The sequence below is a fragment of the Triticum dicoccoides genome, chromosome 3A, assembly GCF_002162155.2.
Source record: "Triticum dicoccoides isolate Atlit2015 ecotype Zavitan chromosome 3A, WEW_v2.0, whole genome shotgun sequence".
In the NCBI taxonomy this organism is placed as follows: Eukaryota; Viridiplantae; Streptophyta; class Magnoliopsida; order Poales; family Poaceae; genus Triticum; species Triticum dicoccoides.
In genome coordinates this window covers 25,938,216-25,948,864 of record NC_041384.1, presented here as the reverse complement: position 1 = coordinate 25,948,864, position 10,649 = coordinate 25,938,216, and the positions used below count along the sequence as shown (strand labels likewise).

General features: G+C 39.6%; 1 protein-coding gene across 1 annotated transcript; it reads right to left on the bottom strand.

Annotated features, from left to right (window-relative positions):
- Positions 1-441: 441 nt before the first annotated feature.
- Positions 442-4,941, bottom strand: LOC119271062 (putative E3 ubiquitin-protein ligase SINA-like 6). Its single transcript, XM_037553029.1, has 2 exons — positions 4,791-4,941; positions 442-1,292 (listed from the first exon to the last, which is right to left on the bottom strand). The coding sequence occupies exons 1-2, from the start codon at positions 4,926-4,928 to the stop codon at positions 606-608; spliced, it is 825 nt and encodes a 274-aa protein (XP_037408926.1). The 5' UTR covers positions 4,929-4,941; the 3' UTR covers positions 442-605.
- Positions 4,942-10,649: the final 5,708 nt, after the last annotated feature.

The window sequence follows — 10,649 nt, the reverse complement described above, 5'->3', positions numbered from 1 at the left end:
ACCATAGTTACGCCGACGACAAGGACCTTGTAGTCATAGTGTCATACACGGTTGCTTTTTCTTTTGTTGTAGGCTGCTTGTGGTTGTTTTATGTATTGTACTCCCTCGGTCCCAAAATAAGTGCCGTGGTTTTAGTTCAACCACGACACTTATTTTGGGACGGAGAGAGTATATGCCTACCGGTGCACATCGTCGTACTTGTATGCCTTACCTGACCATCAATAGCTAAACGTATATGTGTGAATGTACACTTTTAAAAGAAAATGTAGCAAAACATTCCGTAATAAAAATCTCAACACATACTCCACGTGTGCTGACGATATCCATTCAATTGGAGTGATAAGCCCACCACTATGCAAGTTTTCAAGCATCAAAGTTCAACAACGACCCTAGCTATGACAAAAGTGAACCTTCTTCCAAAGATGCACATGACCAAATTATCACAAACTTCTAGATTTATTTAATTGTAGCTTTGGCGATATAAAATAAAACATCCAACTAGTCATGACTAGTAAACAACTCTCAAGTAGCACCACGGCATATCACTGCCGCCACACATATGCGGTAGAAACCCCCTGACTACGAACTTCTCCAATGCTGGTCACTTAGGGACAGGTTATCTTTGGGGGGCGAATGAGGAGGCGGGTGGTGGTGGTGTGCGGGTCGGAAGAAATTTTTGGCACAACAAATGTATAGCTGGCCTCCTCCCCTGGGAACCCGTTGGAGAGATTCGTGCTTATAATCTGGAAATTTGAATGTTGGTGCCATCCCATGGTGCGGCTGTAGAAATCAACATCGCACTCGAATCTATGATTTTCTGTCACAACATGAGGATGAATGCACAAGATGGAGATAGCATTGCCGAAAGGTGGCACCAACGTGAACTTTGCTAGGAAAAGGGGGCCACCTTCTTCTTTCCTGTGGAGAACACGCATTCCTTCCTGCATATGAAGGGTGAAAGAATATCCATACGCAAACGCAGTTGCGGGCAACATGTGATCGACAGTGAGATGGCGCTGGAGTTGGGCGGTTGAGCCTGCGAAGCCGCAACCAGGTTCGGGGCAGAAGCACGGCGCATGCGGACACGATTTCTCATGCTCCTCTTGCTGGTAGTAGTGTGTCTTGATGGTGCACCCATAGATGGAGTTGGAGCAAGAGACCTTAATAGACTCGAGGATGTGGTCGAAGGCGATGCAGCGGTTGTAGCCTCCGGTAATGGCGCACACATGGCAATTGTCCTTCTTCCGGAGCTTGTGATGGCAAGACGAACATATCACATGCCCGACCCTACACTGCATTATATCACAGAGGAAAAGCATTAATCATGGGCTTGCCTATGAGAAAGATAACACTGATACACTTGCTAAAAACATTTCCGTACACATAAACAAAGGAGACTCCCTGGCAGTTAGGAGGATGTTTGCCAAAAAAGCTCAAAGAAAATTTTGTTTTGGTTGAACAATGACTTGGTGGGAGTTCGACCTCTTTGTACTCCCAGTTTCCTAGACAATTTAAATCAATGAGGTTGCCACTTGCCAAGGGTTGGAAAAAGAAGTCAAAAGACAGCAAGAGTTCCTACAACAATTAATCTATTAAGATAGCGGGGAGGAAACAGTTAATGGAGGCACTAGGGTCATAGACCAAAGTAGTAAAAAAATAAAGAGCAAGGTGAATGAGATGAAAAATAATGAGGAAGAGAATCAAATGACTATGAACCTATCCAAGAATCGGGTGTATCATTTACTTCAAAAATCAGGAAAGTCTGCACAAGAGATCTAAATGTTAACAAACAAGGGGATGAGAATCCAAGGAAGTGTAACAGATTGAAGTCTCAGGAGGGCTCATGATTGAATATCTTGCCAAAGATAGGGTTGGTGCCAAGAATGACTCTAGTAAGATACCCATCCCTAATATAGTTTCTTCTAGTAATCCTAGTCTTGCTTAGATGGCCTCCTATGCAGGGGTCAATTTGGATTGCTCTTCTGATATGTTAATCATAACATTAATGGTATTAAATCTCTTCAGGAAGTTAGATATGATCTTATGACACAAGAAAACTAACCAACAATCTCCTCCCCCCCCTAAGATACACACTCCTAGTAAGATTGAAATCGAGGATGTGGACCTAGAGGAGTTATTCTCTGATGGAGACAATAGTCATACGGATATGGAAAAAGCCTGGTGGGATCATCTCAAACAGGTTTTCTCTAATAAAAAAATAGGAAAAAACATGCTAGTGGTAATGGGTGTGTGCAACTTGTTTGTCCATTACAAACATTCGAAAATTTAAAAGTAAATAAAGGAACAAAAATGAGAGGTGTTTTTTGAAACATGAGAGGGTTTGGAGGAGAGGTCAAAAGGAGATACTTAAGAGAGTTATTTATGGAAAAACTTGTCGAATTTGTGGGTCTGCAAGAAACAATGAGACAACCATTCTCTAGAACTGAGTTGCACAATATATGTGCTGGCAGGGATTTTCGTTGGCAACATACTCCTGCTAGGGTTAGATCTAGGGGGCTATTTCTTGGTGTTAATTTCAAATCATTGTATGTATATAGGAACACAAGACGATGGTGACTATTACATAAATATAACAGTACAAGATAAGAAAACAAACTTCATTTGGATTTTAATGTTGGTTTAAGCGGAAGCCCAAATGGAAAGGAAAGTTGGCTTTTTATCTAAACTTTCAAGGGTTCTGCATGATTTTACAAATCTGAAACTTTCAAGGGTTCTGTGTGATTTTACAAATCTAAATTTGATTGGTGGATATTTTAATAGCATTCAAAATTCTTCTAAAAAGAATAAACCAGTAACTCTTGGAAACTGGAGTTTTGTATCTAGTGTTGTACTAGTACACACTGGCCTGGGAGAAATTAAGATGAATTGAAGACATTATGCATGGGGCAATACTTTGCAGGAACTCACTTTTGAGAAATTGGATAGGATGACTTGCAACACTGATTGGGAGGATAAATGCCTCATATTGTCGCCCTTAGAAGGGAGAAATCTGATCATGCACCATTGTATATAGATACATGGGACATGCAGCAAAAAGGCCCAATTTTTAGGTTTGAAAACTCTTAAATTTGGAAGGAAGGACTAAATGAGTTAGTACATGAATTTTGGATGAACCGCAGTATCAATGGAACTAACACTGATAAGTGGTTGGCCAGACTGAGAAATCTTAGGAAAAAACTAAAAGGATGGCATAGAAATATGAATGCCTCGTATAGAATTATGAAAAAAAGGATAATCTATTAAAAATAGATAACATTGATAAACATTGCGAAATCCATGGGCTCACTACTGCATAGTACATGAACAATTGGAACTTATAGTTGAACTAGACAGGATTATGAAAAAGAAGAGTTGAAGTGGTTACAAAGAGCAACAAGAAATAAATTTTGGAAGAGGATAGTAACACTAGGCACTATCATGCTAAAGCTAATTGCATGCATACCAAAAATATAATTACATCCCTTAACCAATATGAAGGGGTGATTGAAGGTTAAACAATTAGTTGACTATATTTTTTTTTATAAAAGTATGTTAGGACATCCTGAACATTCTACAATTTCCTTTGAGGTTGAAACTTCATTTACTATACCCATAGAGGCTTGAGTTAAATTAACTAAGGAATTATCACCGAAGGAAATTAAAATTGCGGCACTTCAAATGGCTCACAATATATCTCCTGGCCCTAATGGATTCACTTCAACATTCTATCAACATTTTTGGAAATTTATTAAAATGTTTTCAAGGCCTTATTTGATGATTTCCATATAGGAGGGCTTAACATTTCTACAATGAGTTACGGTTTGATCACCCATGTTCCTAAAATCTAAGAGGAAAACTGAAATGTTAGTTTTTTTTACAAAGATCCTTATGACTAGGTTCAATATGGATGTTAGTGATGTCCTACCCTTATTCAGACAACTTTTGTTAATGAGAGAGACATTATTTAAGGGGTACTTATTTTACATGAAGCTTTGAATACATGTCATGTAAAAAAGTAAAGCTCAACTATTTCTAAAGTTGGCTTTTAAAAGGCATATGACAAACTAAAATGTCTTTTTGTTCTACAAATCATGAAACTGGAAGGTTTTCCTGAAAACTGGATTTATTAGATTGTGTTTACTATTAGACCTTGGCATGTGGGGGTAAAATGCAATGCTTGTATTGGCCCATACTTCCCACCCACAAAGGATTGAGGAAAGGGGATTCCCTATCAACTGTTATCTTTGATTTAGCTGCTGATGTACTAGCAATGTAGATGGAGAATGCCAAAAAAACTGGGTTAGTTGAAGGACTACTAGAAGAATATTTTGAGGGCGGTGTCAACATGTTGCAATATGCATATGACACAATATTCCTGATGCAAGATGACTATGACAGTGCACATAATTCAAATTTTATGTTGCCAATTTGAACAGATGTTTGGTTTTTAAAAAATCACAAAACTGAACTTTCCTTTTTGGTGATGTTGCTAGCAAATCTGATTGGGTGTTTTGGTGAAACAAAGTACCATAACCGGTGTGCGTTTAGTGAGGTAGTTAGTAACACTTTATTTTCTTTATTTATTTGTCCTATATGATGACATTGATCAAAATTTGTGTCTGGTGCCTAAGATGTAATTCGATTTACTTCAGCTCCATGTATATAATCCCTGTATGAACTTTTAGGGTTTTTTCCAAGAAAAATAGAACCCTAGAAATAACATGGAAACCAGATCCCTTATGCAATAGTGGATCTAGATGGGGTCAATTAGGGCAAAGGAAGAGGAGAACCTGAAAGACGGGAGGCCTGAGGGGATCAAAGCAGAAGGCGCAGTCCAGCACCTCTAGAGGGATGGCACCTTCGCTGGTGGCGGACTTCTCCCCCCTCCTCCTCTTCGCCTCCATACTCTCAATCCCCTGTGCGCTCATGTTCCTACAATGAAGAAATTATGTGGACCTCGTGCTTGTCGCCTCAATTTTATCGCTGATATAGGCGGAGAGACAGAGAGTGAGCTTCTTAGCGGGCTCCTCACATGGGCTTTCCAATGCAGTTTTCTTGGACAAACCCTATTCCCCTTCTCTGCGTCAAGTTGTCTCTGCTTCCCACAAAGAGCGAGCGAGCGAGTGAACCACACATGGGCCAGCCCATTAGGCTGGATTTACGTGCAAGGGAGATCTTGGTTTTGGAAACCTTTCGAAAGGTTTTACCCATTTTGGGAAACCTTTTAGAAGGTTTTGGTCTATTTTTTCACGGTTTTTTTCTTTAATGGTTATTCTTTCCCCCCAAAAAATTAAAAAAAATTAGAAATGTCAAAACTTGTTTGAGTTTTAAAAATATGTTCAAAAATTCAAACCATTTCAAAAGTTTCAAAAAATATTTGCATTTAAAAAACACAATTTCAAAAATTCTTCACATTTTTGGAAAAATGTATTTTCAAAAAATGTTTGGATTTAAGAAAATTGTTCATAGTTTCAAAAATTATATGTGCTTTTCAAAAGATGTTCAGAAAACTGGAACAAAATTTGAAATTCTATTTTTTTAAGATGGGAATATGTTTTTGAAAAATGAAACCCCAAAACATAAAACTAGTAAAGAAAAAAAGGAAACATGTGCGCCCTGTGCATCATTGATGGGGCTAGTCCGTTACTCCGTATATGAAAGGTTGACTGTTTGCCAAAGTTAGCGTCAAATATAACCTTCCTTTCACTTGAGCCCACACTAAGAGTCGCGAGTGCAGTTTTCTTGACATGTAATCTTCAAGGACCAAACAAATTACTATATTGGACTAACATTTACTTGCCATCCAGGAATTAGTATTGATTTAAAAAGGTCATACCTGGTGGTAATTCCTTGAGAACTGTAGACACACGTGTGTAAAAGAGAATTTATATTTGTAAGTAAAATATGTGTCTCTTGACGATGAAGCTCTTGAATAGATGTTACATGTTTGATCAGTGTGTCGATAACCCCTCCCCTGCTTCGCCGCCACAAGAGGGACACAGGCGAAACAGGGCATGCCTAGGGATGGAGGCAGTAGGCCTCTCATGGTCTATTGGCGTCCTCGTAGAACCGGGGTGACGGCCTCTCCTTGCGGTGGCAGGCCTGAGCAACGTCACGGATCGATGGCCGTGTCGCGTGTCAGAGGTCACTCTATGGCAGGCATCGTGGTCGGATTTGGGTCCCTCGAGGAGTTCTCCTCAAATCTTGGGGGTGCGATGCCAGCCTCATATGCTCCAGTCATCCGCCCAGGGCACGCACCGGTATCCTGCATGTGGCCCGCGTTGGTGGTTTTGGGTAAGGCGAGCTTGCACCTCGTGGTTTGTAGATGGTGGTTCGCTTACCAGGCTCGATTTGGGCGGATATGTCCCTTGGTGGTCCAGCTTGGGGCAAAGGCTGATGGTGATGGATGGTGGTGGTGGAGGTAGTGCTGGTGGAGGTAGTGTTGAGTGGTGGTGGTGGTGCAGCTTGGAGCCGGTTGTGTTGCGGCGAGCTTGAGGCTCTTGTGTCGTCTCGGTTGACCTTTTCTCAATAATGACACAATGATGCCTCTCCAACTTGCTAATCATCCTGACCTCCTGTGGCGACGCTGCTAGTCAAGCTCTGTGTTAAGCTTTTCACATACATTGATTGCCATGCTCTTATTTTGTGACAAGAGGTTCAGTACGCACGCTAGTGTGATGCATTAGGCTGTTTGTAGAGTCTTGGTATTGTGATCCCTTTACAACACCCCTCATCTATTTGTGTCTCTCGTGGTGATGGTCCTTTCCTCTAATAGCTAAGTCATGCCTTCTCCCGAGCATCCACTGATACGTCTCCAATGTATCTATAATTTTTGATTGCTCCATTCTATATTATCTACTTTTTTTAATGTTTATGGGCTTTATTATACACTTTTATATCATTTTTTGGGACTAACCTATTAACCCAAAGCCTAGTGCCAGTTTTCTGTTTTTACCCTGTTTTAGGGTTTCGAAGAAAAGGAAAATCAAACGGAGTCCAATTGACCTGAAACTTCATGGAACTCATTTTTGGAAGGAAAGAAGTCCAGAAGACTTGGAGTGCACGTCGGGGGACCTGCAAGGAGGCCACAAGGCAGGGGGCGCGCCCACCCCCCTGGGCGCGCCCTCCACCCTCGTGGGCCCCATCGTGGCCCCCCTGATGTACTTCTTCCGCCTATATATCTTCATATACCCTAAAAACATCTGTGAGCACAATAGATCGGGAGTTCCACCGCCAGAAGCCTCCGTAGCCACCGAAAGCCAATCTAGACCCGTTCCGGCACCCTGCTGGAGGGGGCAATCCCTCTCCGGTGGTCATCTTCATCATCCCGGCGCTCTCCATGACGAGGAGAGAGTAGTTCTCCCTCGGGGCTGAGGGTATGTACCAGTAGCTATGTGTTTGATCTCTCTCTCTCTCTCTCTCTCTCTCTCGTGTTCTTGAGGTGATACGATCTTGATGTATCACGAGCTTTGCTATTATATTTGGATCCTATGGTGTTTCTTCCCCCCTCTACTCTCTTGTAATGAATTGAGTTTCCCCTTTGAAGTAATCTTATCGGATTGAGTCTTTAAAGATTTGAGAACACTTGATGTATGTCTTGCCGTGGATATCTGTGGTGACAATGGGATATCACGTGATTCACTTGATGTATGTTTTGGTGATCAACTTGCGAGTTCCGCCCATGAACCTATGCATAGGGGTTGGCACACGTTTTCGTCGTGATTCTCCGATAGAACTTTGGGGCACTCTTTGAGGTCCTTTGTGTTGGTTGAATAGATGAATATGAGATTGTGTGATGCATATCGTATAATCATGCCCACAGATACTTGAGGTGACATTGGAGTATCTAGGTGACATTAGGGTTTTGGTTGATTTGTATCTTAAGGTGTTATTCTAGTACAAACTCTAGGGCTGTTTGTGACACTTATAGGAATAGCCCAACGGATTGATTGGAAAGAATAACTTTGAGGTGGTTTCGTGCCCTACCATAATCTCTTCGTTCATTCTCCGCTATTAGTGACTTTGGAGTGACTCTTTGTTGCATGTTGAGGGATAGTTATGTGATCCAATTATGTTAGTATTGTTGAGAGGACTTGCACTAGTGAAAGTATGAACCCTAGGCCTTGTTTCCTAGCATTGCAATATCGTTTACGCCCACTTTTATCATTAGTTACCTTACTGTTTTTATAATTTCAGATTACAAAAACCTATATCTACTATCCATATACCACTTGTATCACCATCTCTTCGCCGAACTAGTGCACCTATACAATTTACCATTGTATTGGGTGTGTTGGGGACACAAGAGACTCTTTGTTATTTGGTTGCAGGGTTGCTTGAGAGAGACCATCTTCATCCTACGCCTCCTACGGATTGATAAACCTTAGGTCATCCACTTGAGGGAAATTTGCTACTGTCCTACAAACCTCTGCACTTGGAGGCCCAACAACGTCTACAAGAAGAAGGTTGTGTAGTAGACATCAAGCTCTTTTTTGGCGCCGTTGCCGGGGAGGTGAGTGCTTGAAGGTATATCTTTAGATCTTGCAATCGGGTCTTTTAGTTTCTTGTTTTATCACTAGTTTAGTTTATAAAAGAAAACTACAAAAAAATGGAATTGAGTTTGTCTCATACGCTTCATCTTTTTAATATATTTCATGAGTATGATGGAAAGGATAATTGTGCTCAAGTGCTAGAATAAGAGATCTCTAAAATATTTGGCACTAAATATTTGAATGATGAGCATGATTGCAATGTTGTTAGTATGAATTCTTTGAATATCCATGATGCTAATGATATGCAAAGCCACAAGCTTGGGGAAGCTATGTTTGATGAAGATGATATTTTTTGTTCCCCAAGTTTTGATGAGCAAATTTACTATGATGAAAGCATGCCTCCTATCTATGATGATTATTGTGATGACACATATGCTTTAAAGAATAATAATAACAATGAAACTTTTCATCTTGATTTCAATTTTCAATCCCATGATAATTATTTTGTTGAGTTTGCTCCCACTATTATTCATGAGAAGAATTTTGCTTATGTGGAGAGTAGTAAATTTTCTATGCTTGTAGATCATGAAAAGAAAGCTTTAGGTGCTGGTTATATTGTTGAATTCATTCATGATGCTACTGAAATTAATTATGAGGGAGGAACATATGCTTGTAGGAATTGCAATAATATCAAGTTTCCCCTCTATATGCTCAAAATCTTGAAGTTATGCTTGTTTTCCCTTCCTATGCAAGTTGATTATTGTTCCCACAAGTTGTTTGATCACAAAATACCTATGCATAGGAAGTGGGTTATACTTAAATGTGCTATTCATATTCTTCATGATGCTCTCTTTATATTACAATTCTTATCTTTTATGTGAGCATCGTTGAAATCATCATGCCTAGCTAGGGGCGTTAAACGATAGCGCTTGTTGGGAGGCAACCCAATTTTATTTTTGTTCCTTGATTTTTGTTCCTGTTTAGTAATAAATAATTCATCTAGACTCTGTTTAGATGTGGTTTTATGTGTTTAATTAGTGTTTTTGCCAAGTAGAACCTTTGGGAAGACTTGGGGAAAGTCTTGTTGATCATGCTGTCAAAAACAGAAACTTTAGAGCTCACAAGAATTGCTGCCATTTTTATTTGGAGAGTGATATTTAGTTAATTATTTTTGAAGATGATTAATAGATAAATTCCTCAGGTCTAGCAATTTATTTGAGAATTTTATGAGTTCCAGAAGTATACGTTTGATCCAGATTACTACAGACTGTTCTGTTTTTGACAGATTCTGTTTTTGATGTGTTGTTTGCTTATTTTGATGAATCTATGGCTAGTAAAATAGTTTATAAAGCATATAGAAGTTGGAATACAGTAGGTTTAACACCAATATAAATAAATAATGAGTTCATTACAGTACCTTGAAGTGGTCTTTTGTTTTCTTATACTAACGGAGCTTACGAGTTTTCTGTTAAGTTTTGTGTTGTGAAGTTTTCAAGTTTTGGGTAAGGATTCGATGGGCTATGGAATAAGGAGTGGAAAGAGACTAAGCTTGGGGATTCCCAAGGCACCCCAAGTTAATATTCAAGGACAACCAAGAGCCTAAGCTTGGGGATGCCCCGGAAGGCATCCCCTCCTTCGTCTTCGTTCATCGGTAACTTTACTTGGAGCTATATTTTCATTCGCCACATGATATGTGTTTTGCTTGGAGCGTCAATTTATTTTGTTAGGATTTTCTTTCTGTTATTTAGAATAATTTTTTGCATCTTTTATTTCAATAAAAGTGGCATTGATAGCCTTTACTATGCCTATTTTAGAAGTCCACATGTTGCTGTTTGAAAACAGAAAGTTTACCGCTGTTGCAATAATTCCCTAGAAAAGTCAGAATGTGATAAAATGTCTAAACCTTTTGCATCTTAATATATGATAAATTTACTACAGTGGGAATTTTCTTTCATAATTTTTGGAGCTAGGAAAGTATGGATGTTGCTGCATTCTTTACAGACTGTCCTGTTTAGGCAGATTGCTGTTATGTTTGCATTGTTTGCATATGTTTGCTTCTTTAATGATTCTATTTGATGATAGGACTATTAAATATGCAGAGACATTTAGTATGCAATGTTGAATAATAATTTTAGTGATTTGCTACAGTAGAGTATG

Excerpts from the sequence above, each read along its gene's own strand:
- LOC119271062 (XM_037553029.1), bottom strand. The coding sequence starts at position 4,928 with ATGAGCGCACAGGGGATTGAGAGTATGGAGGCGAAGAGGAGGAGGGGG. Across the intron at positions 1,293-4,790 it reads TCAGGCCTCCCGTCTTTCAG|TGTAGGGTCGGGCATGTGAT; the intron begins GTTCTCCTCTTC and ends GATATAATGCAG.